This window comes from Euprymna scolopes, chromosome 19 (genome assembly GCF_053919585.1).
Source record: "Euprymna scolopes isolate OS-2025 chromosome 19, ASM5391958v1, whole genome shotgun sequence".
NCBI classification, from domain to species: Eukaryota; Metazoa; Mollusca; class Cephalopoda; order Sepiida; family Sepiolidae; genus Euprymna; species Euprymna scolopes.
This window is the reverse complement of record NC_136500.1, coordinates 45706276-45729520: the sequence shown is the minus strand read 5'-3', so window position 1 is coordinate 45729520 and position 23245 is coordinate 45706276. Positions and strand designations below refer to the sequence as shown.

General features: G+C 32.8%; 1 protein-coding gene across 27 annotated transcripts in view; it reads right to left on the bottom strand.

Moving 5' to 3' along the window:
- LOC145303547 (dihydropyrimidinase-like) overlaps positions 1-23245 on the bottom strand; it is a 486844-nt gene that overhangs the window by 103429 nt on the left and 360170 nt on the right. For 21 of the 27 annotated variants that reach the window (XR_013873734.1, XR_013873736.1, XM_080145021.1 and 18 more), the window contains exon 2: positions 15409-15503. Coding sequence is in view for 24 of the 27 variants with exons in the window: in XM_080145021.1 (XP_080001147.1) it covers positions 15409-15503 (95 nt within the window). In the remaining 3 variants the exon portion in view is untranslated. Of the gene's footprint in view, positions 1-15408; positions 15504-22262; positions 22938-23245 lie in introns of those variants that run through there. The other 6 variants (XR_013873735.1, XM_080145024.1, XM_080145026.1 and 3 more) reach the window with 3 other exon arrangements.

Here is a 23245-nt window from a genome sequence, read left to right as displayed (position 1 = left end):
TCCCAACTATCATCAATGGACCCGAGATCATCTCGTCAGCATCAGACAAGGCCAGACTATTTGTCAAGAACTTTGCAGCTAATTCTACCCTATGCGACAAAGGCCATCAACTCCCCGTATTTCCTCCTATAACAGACAACACGCTATGCAACATACAAATATCTGTGCGTGAGGTCGCCAAGCTAATCAAGAACCTTCATTCCAGTAAAGCAACTGACCCTTATGGCATTCCAGTTATAGTGCTGAATAAACTCTAACCAGAACTTGCCCCCATACTTACAAAACTATTTAAGCGTTGCCTTAAGGAGAAGTGCTTTCCAACACCCTGGAAAACCTCATTAGTATGCCCTGTATTTAAGAATCCAGGTGAAAAGTCATCTCCCTCTCAGTACAGACCAATAAGTCTCCTGTGTGTCATGAGTAAGTTGTTTAACCACCTCAACAGAAACAACCTTCTTAGTGACATGCAATATGGTTTCCGCTCTGAAAGATCTACAGCAGATGTGCTAACGGTTATATCTCATAGGATTAGTGAATCTCTTAACAAAGGTTTCCTTTCCAGGGCAATTGCTCTTGACATATCGAAGGCCTTCGATAAGGTATGGTATAAGGGCCTACTTCACAAGATTTCCAGCTACGATAGAACTGGAAATGTTTTCTCAATTATTAAATCATTTCTCTCTGATAGGTTTAGAAGAGTAGTGGTTGATGGGCAGAAATCAGAGGCTCACAGTATTAATGCTGGAGTCCCCCAGGGGTCCATCCTGGGCCCAACTCTCTTCCTGATCTCCCAAAACACATACTTAAATCATTCGTTGACATCTATACTGATGACACGACCATCTATGGCAACATATCAAAGGCTGTAAATGACAAAGTTCTCTCTAATTCTCTCTCCTCTGATCTTGAGCGCATGGTACAGTGAGGGAAGAGGTGGCTGGTCACTTTTAATGCATCCAAAACCAAGCTTCTATCTTTACATCATAGACGCTCTGATTCCCATCTGGCATCAATTGAAATGGATGGCTCTCGTCTTTGGGAGACTCCATGTTTTGACAAACTTCTGGGTTTTACCTTTACTCCTGATCTGAAATGGAACATGTACATCAGGTCTGTTGCCAAGGACGCTGGGAAAATGGTGGGATCTTCCTACCGCTCCAGAAGATATCTCACTACTGATGCAATTCTCTATCTGTACAAAAGCCAAGTACATCCAAGGATGGAGTACTGCTGCCACATCTGGGCAGGAGCTGCTAAAAACAGCCTATCCTGTCTTGACACAGTACAAAATAGACTTTGTGGTTTAGTTGGGGATGTCCTTTTCTCTACCCTGCAGCCTCTCTCCCACAGAAGAGACATTGCGAGCCTGTCTTTGTTTTATCGTTATTTTCATGACAAGTGCTCGTCTGAGCTATAATCTCTCGTCCCCCTCGCCAATCTTTCATGAGAAACACCCATCTGGCTGAAACTAATGTCAATAATTTTCCCCACTCTTTATCTGTGCTTAAATCTAAACATAGATTCCATGAGCAGAGCTTCTTTCTCAGAAGTGCACGACTGTGGAACTCTTCCGTTTGCCTGTTTCCTACCTGACTACAACTTGGATGTCTTCAAGTCCAACATAAACAAATTCCTGACAAACCGCCCCTTAAGTAAGACACTATCAAATCTCCAATACTAATGATTACTACAATACTATCTCATTGATTACTGTACACGCAATAACCCTTATTCCTGAGTGGCCTCCGGGCCTTGATAAGTGGTGACCCCCATGTAAAAAAAAAAAAAAACTTAATTCTTTACGAGACTTATCGGGATAATATAAAGCTCAACAAATTTTTTTGGAGTTAATATAGGAATCAGTAAAAAGAGAAAATGAAGGTATAAAAACTGTATAGTAATATATATATATATATATATATATATATATATATATATATATATATTCATTCATTCATTCATTTGTTTGTTTATAAATACAGGGGTATACAGCAATTGGGGTATTTGAGTAAAAATACTCCAATTGATAAATAATAAATTTATATATATTACTATAACGTTTTTTATATCTTTACTCTCTCTTTTTACTTATATATATATATATATATATATATATATATATATATATATATATATATATATATGCAAACACACACTTCAATAGTATAGTATATATACTTTTAATGTATATATACAATAAAAATGTTTTTTAAAAATTGCCAGATGTATTTAAGCTCAATTAAAATGGATTGCACTTTCAGAGCATATATATCATTTGTAAGCAATTTAAATACCACAAGCATATTTATAGCAGATCATATAATTGTATTTGGTACGTGTGTTTGTAAATATTTGTGTTTCATTGAATGGTATACCAAAGAATTCATCAATGACCCATATAAGTTTTATGCATAAAATGTGTCACCGCTTATCAAGACCCGAGTGTCACTCAAGGATAAGGGTTAAAGAGAGCATCGATTGGACAATGAGGGTGGACGATGATTGTGACGAGAAGATTGGAAACAGATAGAATGGGTTGAGAATTACTTTGCAGTAATTGATTATCTAAGAGGACAAGTATTTATTTACATTAACTTGGAGATGATTATGCTGTCGTCGGTTAAGAAACAGACGTGTGGTATTTTGTTCTACAAATGGGATGTTTCAAGAAAAAAAAACTGTTCATGGAAGTGAAGTCCTGTTTGGTTTTTGAGAGGGGGAAGAGAATGTTCTTTACTATAATTGTAGCTTTTTTTTTTTTATGGGAGTCACCACTTATCAAGGTTCAAAGGTCACTCAAGGATAAGGGGTAATTAGTGTACAATAGTCACCGAGACGATAGCTTATTAATAGTTAGTGTTTGAAATGGAGTAGAACTGGATTATTTAGAGAGGTGGCTCAACAGGGGCTTGTTTACATTGGACTTGAAGATGACCATATTGTAGTCAGCATGTCAGTGGAACAGAGTTCCACAGGCAGGCAGTTCTAAGTAAGAAACTTTGTTCATGGAACTTGTGTTTAGATTTCGTCACAGATAGAAAATAAGGGAAACTTGATAGTGGTTGTAGCTAGACGAATGTTGTTGTTGGTAAAGTTTGACAGGGAGGGGGGCATAGATTGAAGCTCAGACAAGCACTTAATATGAAAATAATGATAGACCAGAGACAGGTTCACAACATCTGTTAGAAAAAAAGTTGTAGAGAAGAAAAAAGAGGCATCACCTAATATGAACAAAATTAGATCATTTTTATCAAGTTTTGATAAATCTTTTGCTCAGTGACAATCCCCAAATGCAGCATAAAATCATTCCAGAAAACGTCATAGTTTCTAATTATATCAATAAGTTTTTGTCAGCTTACAAATAGAAAGTGCATATTTTTATATTTTGTCTCCGACGTCATTAAATTAAAATCATGGCAGAAACTGAATGCATATAAGTGTACAAAAAGGTTTTTAAAAAATTATAAATTTTAGGCCATATTTTACTTGTAGATTAGAAAAAGATGATTCCTTGAGTCACCTATTGAAATTAGATCATTTGATTCAAAGAGTTTGCAAAGCTATTGAAAAAAAAATCCAAAAATGATTCTGTTCTATTCTATACTCACCCCTCCTTTCCAGTTATGGATGAAATAATATTGATACTTGTGGTGATATTTCCTACTATTTAAAATGGACTATTTCAATATTTTGCTTTAGAATTAATTTTATTATTTTTGACTATCAATACAGAGAGAGGGTGGGAGAGTGATAAGGATAGATATCGTATAAAATAAAAGTGAGACAGGTGGAGAGTCAAATAACATACAGTGAGCGAGGAGGAGAGTAATAGATATTAACTAGATGGGTAACTTAGCGAGTTAATTGCGAAATACAGCTAATTACACCAATGAAAATAGTTTTAAAAGATACGACCACAAAGCGAAGGAATATTTTAACATGTATTTTGTGTGATTAACATGCATAGAAAAAAGCCTTAGAGAAACAAACGGTGATTAATTTTTCTTAGTTTAACAAATCAGTTGAGGTTCAATCTTCTAATGTAAAAAATAAATAAAAAATCTTATACAAAATTTAAAAAAGGAAAATGTATTGGTAATACGATTTCATCATTTTAATGGTTTGATTTGAAAGAAGTCATTTAAGATTGGTTCAAACTTTTAAAAACGGTTTTTAATATGAATATTGCAAAAATAAGAGAAAAAAGAAATCAGACTTTATATGAAGTATTGCAAACTAAAAATTGAATCAATTAACACAAGTCAGAAGAAAACTGCAAGCAATAATTAATCCAAGACAGCAACTAAAATAAATTTAACCCTGAAGAAAAAAAAAGAGATGGCAAGGTTACAGCAGGGCAAGGTTTAAACCTGCATATGAATCAAGATTTTCCTTTATCGTCTGCTGAGTTCATAACTGGCCAGATGGAAGTAGTAACTAAGAAAAAGTATGGAAGATTTGACAAATAGTGCTGGAACTCCACCTGCATTTCATCAAGCACAAAAACTCCTCCTCCTCTTCCATCAGTCTCCTCATCGTGTTGCATACCGGGGGGAGGGGAGAGAAAGAAAGAAAAATGAGACATGAATACGCTGCATAGCACACATACAAACATTCCTGACTATTGATTTTTTATGAATTGCTATCTCTCCTCACGCCATTCTCCAAGGAATGCAATCTTATAATGATGTTCAATAGCGCTAGAAAATTTCATCAAGCCAGGTTCAAATGTGAGTCAGTCTTTCTCTCATCCCTTGAGACAACGTTGAGCCCGCCATAAGCTATTTGGTGGAAAGTGACCTCAATGTTTTTGATGAGATTGTATATATTTGCCTGCATGCACATATTCTTTCAAGCAAATTTTGTTGAATATGATAGACAGAGTCGATTAGATTTTTTGACCATTCTTTTTAAAATTTAAACCTTTCTCCAGTCACAAGCCCCACTCTCCTCAATGGTTTACTTCTACTTGTGCAGCTGCCATTGCGCAAAGGCAGCATGTGTACCACAGATTTAACCGACATAAGTCCAGTTCAAACAGACAGAAGTAGATAGAAGCCAGAAGTAACTGTAAGAAAGAAATAGCGACAGCTAAGAGAGAATTTACTGAAACCACAAAAAAAAAAAAAAAACACATCAAAGCACAGAAATTAAGAACCTGTGAGTTCTGGAAAATCAATAACTGTAGTAAATAATGGGCAATCAACAATTCCCCCCACTATCCAACAATCATGAGGTTGTTTGCTCAGCAACCGAGAAGGCTAATATGCTTGCCAGTCAGTTTGCCTTCAGCTCCACACTGGACCCTGCTAGCCACCCCCTCCCCGACTTTCCTTTGCAGACAGACGCCACACTAGACGATCTGAAAATCACCCCTTCTCAGGTGCATGCTATCATAAAAAATCTTGACACTTCAAAAGCATGTGGACCTGATCTCATCCCAGCTGTGCTATTAAAAAAGTGCTCTGCCAAAGTAGCACCATTCTCTCCTAACTTTACAACAAATGCCTTAATGAATCTTGCTTTCCTGCCTACTGGAAAACTGCTTCTGTGGTACCAGTATTCAAGAATTCTGGCGAAAGAACTGACCCATTAAATTATCACCCCATTAGCCTCCTACTTTTCATCAAAATATTTGAATCCATAATTAACCAAGCTCTAATCCCTCACCTTACAGATGCTAAACTTCTGACCGACAAGTAAGCCCGTTCCACAGCAGACATCCTAACTGTAATCTCTGAATGTATATACCATTCACTGAACAAAGCAGGGAAGGGTAGAGCGGTAGCTCTAGATATATCTAAGGCTTTTGAAACGGGTATGGCATGAAGGTCTTCTCAGGAAAATTAGATCATACGGTATCACTGGAAGAATACTTAACATAATTAAATTCTTCTTAGATAAGAGAAAAATCCAGGTTGTCCTCGACAGTCGTACATCTAAACAATATGATATAAATGCGGGAGTGCCTCAAGGGTCTATCCTTGGACCTCTATTATTCCTAATATTCATAAATGACCTCCCTGACAGAATTGTCTGTGAGATGGGTATATATGCTGATAACACCACGCTCTATAACAGACATGACAGGAAAACAAATGAACACCAAGACTAAAGAAATGGCAGAAACACTAGAGGATGATCTCCAATCTGTAGTGGAATGGGAACAAAAATGGATGGTTACATTCAATGCTGCCAAGACTAAACTTATTTCCTTCAATAATTCAAAGAAACTTTCCTGAAAGTACACCTTTTAAACTCCTCGGCCTAACGTTCACAGGAAACAGGAGTTGGAACAATTACATTGAGAGTATTGCCAGGACCGCTGCGAAAAAGGTAGGTTCTCTCTACCGTGCTAGAAAGCTATTAACACCCAAAAGTATCCTGTACCACCATAAGACCACCATTCGCCCATGTATGGAGTATTGTCATATTTGGGCTGGTGCATCTGCTACTAGTCTCTCGCTCCTAGACAAGGTTCAAAAGAGAGTCACCAACCTAATAGGTCCTGAACTGTCATCTAAGCTGCAGCCTCTGTTCCATCGACGAAATGTTGCATCCCTCTGCCTGTTCTACAAGTACTTTAACAGTGAATGCTCCGACGAACTGCAAGCACTTGTACCCCCTTGACGTAAATAACCCCGACAAGCAGCTAAATCACACCCCTTTACAGTAGAGAGCCCTAGATGTAAAAGATCTTTCTACTCCAGTAGTTTCTTCCCCAGAACTGCTAGACTTTGGAACTCTCTTCTGGGTTCCTGCTCCCCCAACTGTACTGACATGCAGAAATTCAAGTGCAATGTGAACAGACATCTTGCTGCCCAACTCCCCACATAGTACCCCTTTAGCTTGTTCCTGATGGTAGTCCCCTACATCAAAGTGGCAATGTGCCTTGTTTGGGGTGAAAATGTAATAAAAAATGTCAGAACATCAGGTTTTTCCAAAACTAACGTTAAAAACTGCTGCAATTCTAGTACAAAGGTTAACAGGAGAAAAGAAATAATTTCAACAAGCATTAATAGTAAAAAAGGGTTTCAGAACAAAGTACACTAAGACTTTACGTTGTGAGTAAAACAGTCTCATTTGTAAGTGATTGTTCCAAATGGCAACCATAAATAATAAAACGCTTATCTTTTGATGCTTTTTTTTTTTTTTTTTTTTACACTTACAATCTTCTCAAGCTTATTAGTGAACGAAAAATGCCTTTTCAACCTTTACTTTTTTTATTTAATTAAACAATCAAAGTTAAATTATGTAAACAATCAAAGTTAAATAGAATATACTTTTTTTTTTCATGAAGATTTTTGTCCCTTAGAAGCGCTGGTTGTTTGAATAAAATGAATACGTATTATATACGTTTGAAGCCGAAACAACGCATTATAACAAAATAAACAGACATTTATTTTGTTTGAAATTTATATTTAAATTCATAAATATATTTCGAAGGAAACCGTCATCTTCAGTATGTTTTATTTTTTTTTTTTTTGCAATGTTGTTGATTGGACAGAGAATAAGCAAGTATAAGTCTGTTTTTTGTTTATACAGTAATATTTTAAATATCGGAACGGTGCGTTTGGTCATGCGGAATTCACGTTAAAATTTGTTCCTTAGAAGCGCTGGTTGAGTTTGAATAAAATGAAATACGAAATATATAATCGAAATATATTTATGAATTTCAATATAAATTTCAAACAAAATAAATATCTGTTTATTTTGTAATAATGTGTTGTTTCGGCTTCAAACGTATATAAGTTTGCATTCATTTCATAATTTTTTTGTTTTTACAAAGGCTGTTTAAAAAAAAAAAATCAAGAAATTTAGATGTTTATACCAAGACTCAACATAAAATTCGGTGCATATTTAGAATTAGTTATTTAAAAATACAGAAAAATATTATGTACGTACTCGTCATGAAATGAAGACATCATATTGTATTTGGCCAGTAAACATAAAAAATTTAGTTGTCAAAGATAAATTTGTCCGTAAAACCCTGCATACAAGGTGCACAAAGTAATTTAGTAATTGCTAGAAGGAGCTAGCAATGTCTGATAAGTGTGTGTTCTTTTTAGAAAACGATTCTGTTTTCTTTATTAAAGTACATGACGAGATTTCTTTTATCCCTTCATAGCATAACAAACGTGAAGAAATCAAATATTGGAGGAAAATATAATGCGCGTGTATATTCTACAATACCTTTGGAGATTTCTAACAGTCAAAAAACAAGAATAAAAGAAAGTTTGTCTTGTATAGTAGCTTAAGAGACTCGAATCTTTTTTTCTTTAAAAAAAAAGAAAAAGACATCACAAGACTTGTTAGCTTTAGCTTATGACTGCTACCTTACTGTTCACCTTGTATTTTTCATTTAATAAAACAAGTTATATCTGTATTTTTTTGTGAAATTTTAGCAATTGCTATTACACATTAATAGCTTCACAAAATTTCAGTTTCTATAGGCTTTTTAGGAAGCATAATATGGGCACAACCTCCTCTTTGAAAGTTCAAATATTTCAGATTTGCATTAAATTGGATCTAGTCATTTCAAAAATTAAGCATGATCTGTTGAATTACAATTTCTTAATACTTAAGCTTTAGCAAAAAAGTGGGGGGGCTTTGCTGGTATGGACACAGAATGCCTGAGTAGTGTCATCAAAATAGTTCAAGATTTGAGAATCCCGGTAGACAGAAAAGGCCAATCCAAGTTGTCTTGAAGAGAACTGCTACAGAGAGATTGTATGGATTGGAAACTCTTTACAGTTGATACTCATAGAGTATCTTGGAAGTGTAGGGTTAGATCTGCTATGCGAGTAGCTACCAGGGTTCACCTGTGTAGATAGAGCCCTTCAATTTTTATGTAGAAAAAAAAAAAAATATCAAAATACTTTAATTTATTCAAATTAGAATAAGGATTCTAGGCATAAAGTTTAGTGTCATTATACCTGGATTCTAATTTTCATAAGACAAAAATGGTGGAAAACTGTTTGAGGAATTTCATCTGTCTTGAAACTTGTATTCTTTTAGTAAATAAAAAAAAAATCAATTTAAAAAGGACTTAATATCAAATGGTTTTACAAGAGCAAACTTGAAAAGATGTACATTTAAATCCCACGTGTGAATGGCTGCCATCGTGTGAATTCTTTGCAAAGAATGATGAAAGGCATGCAATGTCTACTCAGCATATTCTTAGTATGAGGAAAACACCTAAATAGTAGTTAGGTAATACAGCCAGTTGGTGATGCAACTAGCCAACAAGAAAGATAACAGATTTATAAAACATTCTTCCACACCCACCCTTTAGTAATGTGTGTGTGTGTGTGTGTGTGTGTGTGTGTGTGTGTGTGTGTGTGCGTGTGCGCGTAACTGAGGTTTTGAAGCTGTCCACTGCAGACAGCTTATTTGGAATAGAATCAACTTTGTTTCACTTTGAAAGAATTTATGGCAAGAATAATAAATAGCTTTATATTTAACATGAACAGCTATCTTGTCTGATTTTCAAAGTCACTTTGCGGCTGACTAACCAATTTTCTTTTGTTACTGTTGCACCATGTTACTGGCGATAAAATACTTCATTAAAATTTTTTAAAATTAATAAGTTCTAGGCAGATGACTGATATTCTTATTTGGATTCATCGGACTACTGTTCTCATCTTGAGTGTGATTTTCACAACTTCTGTGGCATCATGCATGTGTGAAACAGCACTAACCCTATTTGGGTTTAACCGGCTTTCTCCACAGGAGGAAGTTCCATGGGAGTATGAAATTCACAAGCGGTCTCCAGTCGCATAGGGAAGATGACGTTAGGTTTTGCAACTTTTTTGCAGGGAGGTGTCAACGTCCTCCTACATACAGCAACTGGAATTCCCAAATTGGTCACCCATTTTAGTAATGACCAGACTCAACGTTGCTTAACTTTGGTGATCTGAACTGAAAATCACACCCAAGAGAACAGTAGTTCGATGAATCCAAATAATACGAATAACCAATCCTCATCTCAAAAATTCAGAAACGACTACTGATATTTAAAAAAAAAAAGTGATAAAGAAAATGATTAAATTTATAAAAGAGTTGTATTTCTTACAACTAAAATTTTATTTCTTTTTCTGTATAGGTTTTTAAAAAATGTGTAAACAAATACAGGAGAACATCGGGATACAGCATTAAAAATTAGTAGCAAAATACAGTACAGTATATAATACACATGTATATAATCAAACAACATAAATAACACACCATAAGGCGAGGCAAATACCATAACCAGTGGCCAGAAAAACATTTCACATCGTAACCTGAAAAAAAAAAAAAAAAACAACCCTATCCTAGGGCCACCGTATCACGGGGCTCTACTGTATTAAAAACTAAAATTACACGACTGCATCTCAAGAAACACCAGATAGATACAGCAAGTTTAGAATAAAATCAACTTTCACTTTGATAGAATTGATGGGTGAATAGCTTCTTTTTGTAATACATATAACTAAAGTTCACCCCTCATCAACGCCACTCAAAAATAAGGGTTAATGATATCGGCTAGGTGATGAATGCCACCATGTAATGATTGGAAACACCTGGTAGATTGAGCAAAAAATTTGGAAGCATTATTCATTATTCAGGAGAATAGCTCAACAATATTTGTTTACATTAAACTTGAAGGCAACAATATCGTAGTTGGGTTTGAATATAACTTTACAGCATTTTTATTCCAGATGGGATGCTCTAGAAAAGAAACCTTATTAAAGCTTTGCTCTTTTTCTAAAAAATTTTTTTGATACACAAAGAGACAGGAAAGTTCTTTGCAAGTTCTCTGTGAATGTTTTACAGAGGAGAGGGGGATTTGAGCTCAGTCAAGCACCTATTATGAACATAAAGTAGAGAGGTTAATATCTCTTCTGCAAGAAAGAGACTAAGGTTTAAGAGATAATTCTCCACTAAACTGCAAAGTTTAATTTTATACTTTGTTAAGGCAAAAAAGAATGTTCCTAGCAGAATCTTATCAGATGTGATAACAGTTGTTCATCTTAGGACAGGCCTGGTTTTTATACACAGAGGATGACATTAGTAATATATATATATAATTTAAAAAATGTAAAAAAAGATAAAATTCTTACTATAGATCCACAAAGTAAAGATATTCTTAAAAAAAAAAAAAAAAAAAAAAGTTTAAAATATTTACTATGAAATTGTGATATTCTCTGCATCCGAGCAATATCTCAGTATGTGAATCTGTGTATAGCAGCATCTTCTCACAGTTAAATATATTTCATAAAGATTCTATTTTCTTTTCTATCCAGAGGCCATTACACATCCTAAATTGATGGAATCCAAAGTGGAGAAAATTGTAGATTTTGGTAGAACACTAAAAGTGTCGTTAGGCATTCAGTAAGGGAAGATCAGTTCCAATTCAAAGACAGTGGTTCTATTTTATACATAATTTACATCCAATAACAGTGTGAGTGTGTGCATGTGTGCGTGACTAGAAACCATTTGATAAAAAGGCCCATTTACAAATGTATAAGTAAAAATATAGAGGGGGGGGGGGATGAAGAAAAATAGGTCACCAGAAATCACCTTCCTTCCTTCCTTTACCCTGTCAATTATCTTTTCTTATTCATTTGTAATACTGTCACTGATGTGACAAGATCTTTATCCCCCCCCCCCCGTGGCCTTTGCATATCATGTAAGTAAACAGGATAATAAAACATTTGATATAAGATTCTTTAGTCATTTCTAATATATATATATTATTTGTCTGTTCTACTCTTTCTTGGGCAGATCTGTCTGATATTTTATATGGACCTTTGTTATGATAAGGTGCAGTGAAGTAAGTATTATGGTATTTTTTCGACACAGGAATTCATAAGGATTACTGTTTTTAATGAAAAAAAATTAGCACAAATTTAACCATATTCAACTATCAATTTGACATAAAGCACTCAATCTAAGTTAACAGCTATAATTTTTTGTTCTATTTTGAATGGGTTAAAAAGTCTAGTATATATTATTCCTTAAAATTTATATAAAGTTGAGGTAATAGCTCAACAGCATATGCATTACCAGATCTCAAAACAAAGTAATTTAGTAAATATTCTGAATTTATTTTCAAATAAAACATTTTAATTGAAACATTTTTTTCTGCCCATTTTGAAAAATTGAATCAAGAAAATGTTAAGTTTTAAAATGGACAGAAACAATTGCTTAGCAAGGGAAGAGTCTATTAGTCATGTGCGCACAGTGTGATAGTTTATGGAAGGGAAATGTAGGATTGAAGACATGCATGGCATGAAGAGAAATGACAAATTGATATGACAGACGAGACGGTCTTAGATCTGATGACCTCAAAGAAAGATTAAACCTGAAAAGTATGTGTGTGCAGAACAGAAGACTTTGTTGGTTTGGTCACATTGAAAGAATAGATGAATGTTTTGATGTAGAACAGTTGAGGTAGCATTGGAGACCAAGGAAAACATGGGAGGAAGTGATGAGGGCTTTTAAGACGAGGATGAATAAAACTCAGCTAGAATTTGGAAATTAATTTCTAAAAGCCATCCACGTCACGTGTCAGCATATAAAATAGACATTAAACCGATTATAACAATCTTTAGCTTCCAACAAACGTAGTCATCTTTTGTTGGAATTGCAAACATTCATAGAACTGAATCAAATGAAAGGGCATTTGATCTAAGAGGTAATCACAATCTAGGTCAATGAAATATAAAGTAAAGCCTCATCAGGAGTCGCATCTTCAGCTTGGTGCGGATTGCAAACCCATGTAACTTATTTTTCGCCATTTGTTCCAATCTGGGCAATGTTGGTTGATGCCAAACTGAGGATAGATGTCCAATCTTCATCTTCTTCTCGAATTTCCTCTGCCTCTTTTGCCTTCTAACATACCCTCAAAGCAGGACAGGCCAGTGGTTGATCATTTGACATGGCCAAAAAGTTTAAAGGCTTTACTTTTATCAAATAGAGGGGGTAGGGAAGTAGTTAGATGGAGGGTGGATATTTTTTTTTTTTTTTTTTGATCAGGCGATGTCCTGTAATGAAATGCATTACGTGATTTTGAAACATCTCGATTTGATTGGCTAATTGTTTCGTCAATCACAGACTAAACAACTAAAGTAAAGTACAGCCTACCCCCCCCCCCCGTATTGCTTTGGTTACTATAAATTTTGGACAAACAGCTTTATATGCTAATCTATTTCACTAACTGCTTTACTTACTAATACAGGCTTCCAGAAAATATGCATACATTTTATCTCCTTTCACATTTTTTTTTTTCAAACATTTATTCAGGATTAATTACCCTTTTCAAACTATGTATTGCACAAAGGTGGTAGACATTTTCACTTTCCTACAATTATCTACTCCCACGTCCTTCACATTCACTAGAATTTCATTAAAAGAGACGCTTTCACAAAAATCACTAATTATTACTATTGCCTACATACATAGATTTTAAATATAAATAATGAATACTCAATTTCAATTTGATTTTTCCAAGTCAGATTCTAGGAATAAAGGAATATCGGGTTGTAGCTAAAATACACAGAAGTGGTTTATAGTCAGCATTACTTTGACTATTCATGCCTTATTTCTTTATAAAATTTTTATTCTTATATTTTTTATGTGAAACAAACATTCGCTATTCAGATTCAAACACTAAATTCTGTTGGTGTTGTCTGTCTATTTCATATTAGTTTTTTTTTTTTTTTTTTTTTTTTTTTAAATAGTAGCCTTTTCAATGCAGGTCTTCAGATTAATCTGGGCCAATAGTTGCAACAAAACCCATCTCTTGCACATCAAACGGTGCTACAGATGTGTTCATGAGTATATCCATCAATAATCAATCAATTGGCTGTAAATGAAGTTTATTGATTTACTATTGTTAAATTAAAAAAAAAAAAAATCCAAAAATCAATTTTTTAAGTACACAAAGCAAAACTAAGTAATTTTCTTCATTCAAATACTTTGCATGAATAATTTAATTTTGTATTGATGTAAAAAACCTGTGTAAAATATGTCAGTTACAAAATAGCAGGAAAACATTAGGGAATACTTATTTAAAATATATAAGGTGTTTGTTTTTAGAGGTGATAAACTTTAAATTGACAACTATTTTCTTCAATTGTAGGTTTGGCAACTATCGGTTATTTTGTGTTCAGCTTGGTTTAGTAATTCATTATAAGACTGATACCCGAGCAGCGTTTACAAATTGCAAATGATACGATCAAATTACTGATAGAAACATTTGATGAACAGATAATTTCATGAAATGGATCTGTCAACTGGTCATCTCATTCATTAAATTTAACCCCATTAGATTATTTTCTTTGAGAATATGTAAAGTCTCATGTCTATGCTGATAAACCAGACACAATAGACCATTTGGAAAACAACATTTGATGTGTTATTGCCAAAATAAAGTTTAATTTAATGTACAGAGTTGTGAAAATTGGACCTCTATATTATGCCATATGACTAAAATTGTATTTAAATTATAAATGCCAAGAATTAATCTTTGGAATAAACAACATATTTGTGTAATAGAAATATTCCTATATTTTCAATAAAGGAAGCATATCAGTATCAGTTTTAACATTTTATTAGCTGTATTTATCTGATATTGGCTAGGAATCTATTAATAATAGTCTCATCCCCTCTCCATTTGTTTCTCTTAATTTCTTGTAAAAAGAAAAAAAAAAGTTTTTACATAATTCAATGAATATTTTTGAAAAAAATTAAAACCAAAACGGTTTTGAACTAAAATCAGACATCTTATGAAATATTAATATTTAAATCAAATACTTTTTAGAAAAAAAAAAAAAAAAAATTTTTTTTTTTTAAATATAATTCAAATAATCTATTTTTAACTTGAGAATTTATAAAAGGGCCAAAGATAGATGTTAAATTTTTTTCCCCTTAAATTCTTCAAGTTTGAAACAAATATATTCATTACATTTTTAACTTTCTTCTTCCTCATTTACATACGATATTTGGCCAGATAATTTCATTAACAAATTTTTCAAACGTCAGATCTTCCATTATTACTAGGTCGAGAGAGTGCATACATTTCTTTAAATCAATAGCATTGTGGTTTTTATTAGAAGGTGGAGGACGCATGTCAGTGCAAATACTGTAGCAATACACAAACCTCAGAACTTGTAAATCATGTGGGAGGAGGAGGAGGAGGAGGAAGAAAGAGAGGATTGTCTTGCAGTCATGAATACTCTTTTGAACATTCTTGGAATTCCTAGAATATTTCTGCAGCTAACATTTCTCACATCATCAGATGTTTATAGAGATGAAGATAGCTTGCTTACAATGAAAACAGCATTAAATGTCTTTTTGTTAATTATTCAAGAATAGATAAGTACTAAAATAAAACAAAAAAATATCTTAATTCCGATAACTTACTTAATGATTCCATCTTCAATGTAGATATCAGCATCTATAGACTGATCATCATTAACAATACGACCGCCTTTGATGAATAGACGAGATTGAGCACTCTGAAAATAAATAAATAAATAAATAAATAAATCAGTATTTTATCAAATAGTACAAAGCAACTAGAAATTACAAAAAAAAAAAAAAATAAATAAATAAAAATTTCATTCAAATAATTATATTGAAATTGAACGGATTAGAAAGGATGCACACACATACACACACACTTAAATACCAGAAACAGAATTCTTTTTTTAATGGCTTATTTTTTTTTCAATTTCATGATCATTTCAAAATAACACAGGAGAAAAAGGTACCGAAAGTCAGAAAACATCTTGAAAGGTTATCTAAGGTCAAACCGCATTCACCAAGCAAATTCCATCAGTGTCTACTACCCCCCCCCCAAAAAAAAATATGCATCTTGTCAGTTCATTTTAACCAATCATCCAACAGCAGACAATTGATTTTTATCCACTTCAATATATCTAGAATATAAAGCTGTGTGTGTGTGGTCACGAATAGGCTCCTATATGGTTGATTATTTTAAAAAACTGATTACATATAATGATAGAAGATGTATCGAGACACAGGAACGGGTATGTTTGATCTGTCAGAACGGCGGTTCGTTTAAATTGTGGGGTCTGCGTTCGCGCCTGGTCCACAAAGTATAGAAATAAAAAATTTAAAAATTAAAAACGTTTACAAGTGTTTTTGATATAGATGTACATAAGAATACTTTGATAAGTATGTTTTAACTTAAATAGGGATAGTATGATAAAATTGTGGGGTCTGTGTTCGCGCTTGGCCTCCATAGAATGGAAATAGGTACAAACTTATATTAAAGACTTTTCATATCTATCTGAGTAAGTATACTTTGATAATTATGTTTCAGTTTGAAGAAATATGCTATAATAAAATTATGGGGTGTTCGTTCGCACCTGACCACCATAGAATGGAAATATGTCACAAAGTTTAACAAGGTTTTGTAATATAGATCCACAGAATATTGTGATAAGTGTTTCAGTGTGAACAGGTATGGTATAATAAATTATGGGGTTTATCTATTTTATTTTTACTTTCATCATATTTTGCTTTGGTTTTGATACCCCCAAATTCAACCCAAATTTACAACCCTTCCTTTTCATAACCTATCATACTTTCATAAATCAGAGTCCATTTTCTGTAGGCTGTTTTTGAACCCAGTAAACGACGGGTACTTTTGCTAGTATATACAACGAAAGCCAATAGTCTTTGTTAAACAATTTTACCTCAATCATACCATTTTAAATAAAATTTATCTTTCACTATATATAAAAATACGTACGGACTTAGATTAATGAGGCTATAAACTAAAATTTAATCAAATTTGTTTAAAGTAGTTACATATACATATATATATATATATATATATATATATATATATATATATGTATCTCAGACAAGGTATATTAAAACCTGTTTTTCAATCATTTATTGTCTAATTTGCATATTTTCAACATAACATGCTTAAATTGAGCAAAATGTTGAAGATCATATTTTGATATGTAAAATGATTAAAATAAAATCTTGAAAGTTAGAATATAGTGAAGTTGGTTGGTTGGTTGTTTTACGGCATATCAACCTTTTTCAGGTTATTTAATGCCGAATCTAGTTATTTTGAGGAACGATTTTTAATGGAGTATATTTTTTTTTATGTCAGATTCTATTTAACCCATAGTTGGGACTCTAACAGGTACTACCACTCCGGGTCAGAGTGGACCTGGGAGTAATGGCAATTAAAGGGTGGCTCCACACTCCCCGAAGCCCGCAAGGTGGGGCCTCACCATCGGATATAGTTTTAGGTCATATCCAGGACCTAGAATATAGTGAAATTATCAATCATTTCACACACACACGAATTGACGTAATAGTAAATCTTGCTTAAGAAAAATAAATATTTGTACGTCCTTTTGTGATACAGGTATCTGAGAATGATTTTTTTTTTATTCAGGTTTAAAAGTTAGTTCAATATTAGTGCTAATAATAGCTAATAATAACTTAAAAAAAAAAAAAAAAAATATATATATATTATCAGCAACCCTTCAGATTTTTTTGTTTTTAAATAAAGTTAAAAAGGAAAGCGCTTACAAATTATATTTAGCTAACATTTGCAATTAATTTAATAAATATGGAATAAGATAACTAGCAGGAAAACAAACATGACCATGTCCATTTAGGAAATCATAGTTTTTAAAAATGGCATATAGATGGAAAGCAAAGACAACTGAAACATCACGTTAAAACTATTTTGAAACCATACACTAGATAAATCACATATGTTATCAAGTATGGCCAGCTTTCATAATAGACTTAAAATTATTTGATTGAATTGAAATGCAAATTAAGAAAACGAATTGAATTGCATAAACAGATTAATTTGCATAACATAGGGCACATACTTTCATTTCTGATCCAAAATTGTTATTTCCTATGCAATACCGATTGTAATTCGAAGTATGTAGATCAATCTATATATCTATAAAAGTGAACGTGTCTGTCTGTCTGTCTGTGTACATTTCCCTACGCAATAACTGTCAATTTTTAGTCTATAGACTTGAAATTTGAAATACCGGGTACTGAGATTTGGGAAAATCGATGTGACGGGTGTCAGCCAGAAATTTGGCTGTTAAGGGGTCAAATTTCAACGATTTGACCTTTAAGAACTCTACCAAACTCCTCCGACAATTTTGGGTCTAGACACTTGAAATTTTAGATATAGGTTCCTTGAACCTGGATCTAATTTAATAAAGTGATTTGAGCCCGAAACTATAAATTTTAAGGGGCCATAATAGGGGTCAAATTAAAAAAAAAATTACTCTTTTTTTTTTTTCCTCAGCATACACCTCCAAACACCTGGGCAACGCCGGGCTGAAATGCTAGTATATATATATATATTTTGATTAATTGTAATCAGAAATTTGCTTCAGAGTGTTAGTTGCTTGTATTAGCCATAAGTAGTTCTGCCACTGGGGATTAATAAGCAACTAGAGAAGCTTTTATGAATTAGTGTTTTTTTGTTTTTTAATTTAAATTTTTATTTCAATCCTGTTTATTAATCTATATAAATGAAACAGTAGATTTACATATGTATGTCTGTGTGTAAATATTTAACCGCTAAACACTAGAATTACTGGTCACATAGCACTGAAATTAACAGCAAATACTAATCACACACTAAGGACGGTTTATAACAAATAAAATCTTTGAATGGATGAATAACATGTACAGAAGTCGGTAAGTTTAAACACAAAATGTTCATTTCGACTGGTCAACATTCCCATTGCGCAAACTAATTATAGCTAAAATTTGTTCAATTTTATTATTTCCTTATCTGTCAGGTTAGCTCAAATGGTAGCAAACGTGACTGGAATGCTAAATGTTTTAGTTTCTATTCTAGCTGATGGCACCAAAGTCACCCCCCCCCTAAAAAAAAAAAAACTTTAAATCAATACTATATATAAAATATTCAATAGAGAACTGGCTCTGTAATAATAAATACAAAATCTGGATGAATTAAAGAGTATTTTAAGGTATAGTAATTATGAATAAGTCTCTTCGGAGGATACTGGTTTGCATTTTTAATTGGTGGCTTATGTATTTGTAACTGTAATAATTGAAACACTCAATTTTAAGATGGAGAAGGGTGGGATAAGGAGGTGCACGATAAACTGAAACCGTGTTGCCATATAGAAAAATGTTGGAAACCACAGGATTTTTTTTTTCTTTTCAGTAAAGAACCATTACTTAAGGATAAAATCCACTCAAGGATAAGTATTCATGAGATGGTTAGATTAACAGTTGAGTCATGGATACTATGGTGCCACATTTTCAAAACAGCCAACCCAGATAACAGAAATTTTCCCCCTTTGTCAGAAACATTGCTTATGGAATGTGACGACTAAAGGACCAAGTGAAAATTATGAAGCAAATGAAAGTAAATATAATCTTAAAATAAATAAAAAGAAAAGAAAAATTGGCGGCACTCAATGCATTCACGTTATTAGCTCAATATCTTACATTCGAAGTGTTCTTTTCACTGCCACCGACCTCCACAATTCATCCCTATCACAGACACTCCTCTCATATGCAAATTATATTTTGAAATCACAGTAAATTCACGGTCCACTTTCCACTAGGTTATGAACACAGACTTTAATAAACGAACAAAAACATCCAACGGTTGAAATTACTACTTTAATATTACAAGTATCTTGTTACAAAAGAAATCATGAAAATAAATAAGCAGGTTTCCTTGACACCTTACAAAACACACATTGCACAAAATGAAACAAAGTACAACGGACTTGGATATTTTAGCAAATTTTATGATGAAAATAACTACTTTTGTATCGTATTACTTGCATCTGATAATAAAAGCAGGGCTTTACGTTGAGAGTGAAACAGTTACATTTGTGAGGGATTTTTGTTCCAAGTGGCGACTATAAATAATAAAATACTTATCTTTGGACGTATTGTGTTTTTTGTCACTGACCATTTCTCAAAGCTCATTACTGAGTGAAAAATGTCATAACATTTTTATCTTTTTATAATAAAACGAGCAAAGTAAAATAAGTTCAACAATAAAAAGTTCAATAGTCTTTTTAACGAAGGCCGTTTAAAAATTATCTGAAAAATTTGAATGTCTATAACATAAAATTGAGTGTATATTTAGAATTATACTAATTAAAAAAAACAAAACAAATCTTTATGATGTCCTCATGTCTCTCAACTCTGTAATTTTGACAATTCACATGAACTAGAAAACAAAAAACATAACTAGAACTGGGGAACCGTTTTGTTAGGCGGTGAAAAGTAACATTCAAAACAGAGAATCAGCAAGTATGTCCCAGAGCTTAGCTGGAGTCTGAGCACGGTACCCCCGTAATAATAATAAAGGGTTCGGTTGGAGACTCCTAACAAACGGTTCCCCAGTTCGATACAAAACACCTGATGAAGGCCGGAGGGCAAAACGGGCGAAACGTTGTGACTATAACAACCAAGATGAGGAAGTCAGTCAGACAATCTCAATCAATGAAAACACCTCATCTCAAAAATACAGACAATAACTAGAACGATTAAAAAACTTATTTCAAGTTTTTAATATTCACTCTCTTCAATCGCATGCAAGGCTGACACTTTGCAGCCAGTTTCTCTCTCCATACATTAGTCACCTAATCAGCATTCATCTATTTGTCTGCTTGTGTATTTGTCACCTATGACTCATTTTTCATTATAAATTTTAGAGCTTTTTTTTTTTTTTCAAATACAACTAACAAATTTATGCAATTTACAAATAAAAGTAAAATGGCTTTCCGTGCAACACTGATCAAATACAACTAATATTGAATAATAAAAAAAAAAAAATTAATTCATTTGTATGCTTTGAAAGATGATAATCATGATTGTCCCCCTTGCAAAACATGTTTGAAGAGTAAATACTGCAGCAAGAAGATAAAAATATACAGTTAATTCAATCCCAACTAAACTACTATAAATAAGAATCGATATAATAATACTCGTTTGTATATTCGTTATCACTTTACAAAACCATTTTTAAAAAAATAATTCGATCACCAATTAATTATCTGACCTCTGCCAAAAATTAACATATGACCATTTAAAAGTGAATTGTTCCAAAATCGAATATATTACCATAAATAGAATTCTGTGACTATGATAGACTTAAAACTTGCATTTCATTCATTTTTGTTAAAGGATACTAGTTTATAGACTCCTTAAATAGTATTGGTATGGTACCTATATAGGACATTGCATCTTCCCATAGATTCTACCACTTTATAGCTAGCACAAAAAATGTGATTTTGTTAAAAAGGGGGATTTAATATTTGCATGAGAGAGAGAGAGAGAGAGAAACTAAGATGACTATATTTACATATTCTTCTTATTGGCAAAAAACAAATTATGTCTTTCAGCAAAAATAATTCACTTTGAACTTATGTCATGTTTGTCTTTTTTTAGCAAATAAATCATTCAAGTTGAAAATAAGTTAAAAGTATTTGCATAATATTTTTTTAATGTATTGATTTCTTAAAATAAAAATAAATAAAAAAGTTATCAAGTTAAAATTCTCAAGATTTACATGGTTTGAAACAGGGTATTGACATAAAAAATATCTACAGCCTTGTGTACTCTGCCTATTCCTTTTTCGTCAACCAATCATTTTGGCCTATTTCCGCATATACAAACACCATAACTTTAATAGGATATAAATTTAGCTGACAATTATTTTTTTACAATGAGTTAGGCAACTACGGAATTCCTTGCTCGTAATAAGACATTTAAGGCATTCCTTCATTTTTAATGACTTTTTTTTTTTACATTGGATTCTCAGGCAATTTAATTATATCCAATGTTTTTATTAAATAATACTTCAGGATAATTAAGTGCTAAAAAAAAAAAAAAAAAAAAAAAAAAAAAAAGTAAATAAATTTTATTACACATTAAATAATAATAAAAAAAAAAAACATCAAATAATTACACCATTAACGAAGACATGGCAAATTCTATGGCCATGTGACATTTAAATACGTATAAATCCTTTTAGTCATATTTTAAGTACTTTATAAATTTGCTAACAGTTGGTGTCAAGTTTTAAATTGTCCATACATAATAAAATTTATGTATATCCTGGTAAGACTAAATAGAAAAAAAAAATCTTCAGAATCAAATAAATTTCAATATAATAAAAATATAACAAATCATCACGCTAAAATATAGCTGTATAATTTTTACTACATAAGAAAATATGATAAAAGGCTTACACGGTGTTCAGCACAGTCACAGCTCCTGTATGTTGTCCGAATACAAGTTGAATTGGATTGTTGACAGTTTTCCTCAGTAGTCATTTTATTCTTATAAACTAGGACATTGGAAAAAAAAAAACTCCTATTAAAAGACAGACTAGTTGGTCGATTCTCTCAATACATTTAAAAATACTGGGTTTGCCTATTAGCCGTTGAGGTCAAAACGAAATACTACAAAAGCGTGTTGGCATGAGTAAACTCGAGTGTAGGAAGATTCTAAAGTTAATACTTGAAAGTTTCAGCCACAGCAACAGAAAGGATGAGGAGTCATAGTATATAATGAAATCGGAAAACGGAAACGCGAGAAGGCTGCAGGCTTTATAACCAGCATTAAGATTTTTTTCTTCTCTTTTTTTTTTTCAGACGTAAACTGTTCAAGTTTTATCAACATTTGTGAATCTATATAGAATAAACATCCGAGAACATGCGTAGAATATTGGTTTTGTCATCTGGCAGACGTTGTCGAATTAGGCAAACTTATACTCTCCATGAAATTGCATTAAATCCAGGTGAAGTAATCTGGATAGGAAGGTAAACAGCACTTGAAATTAAGAACTTTAAATTAGCAGATGGTAATTGACCAAGTTTGGCAGGCACAACCTTTACTTTAAAAATTATATGCAGATAGAATCTGTCCAGATGAGAGAGAGAGAGAGAGAGAGAGAGAGAGAGCGAGAGAGAGAGAGAGAGAGACAGAGAGAGAGAGAGACAGACAGACAGACAGACAGAGAAAGATTGTTTATGATCCAATCAACTAGATTCAGCTTCCTTTTTTTTTTTTTTTTTTTTAATGTATACTAACGTTTCTGTTTGTAGAAAACCAGCTGGCAGAATAAAGGCCTTATGGGTCTTCTCCCTAAGTCATCAGTAAGCTTTCCTTCCATATTGCACTAAGTTGGGTGAGCTGACAATAATAGTCATATCAATACTAGTACATTCTC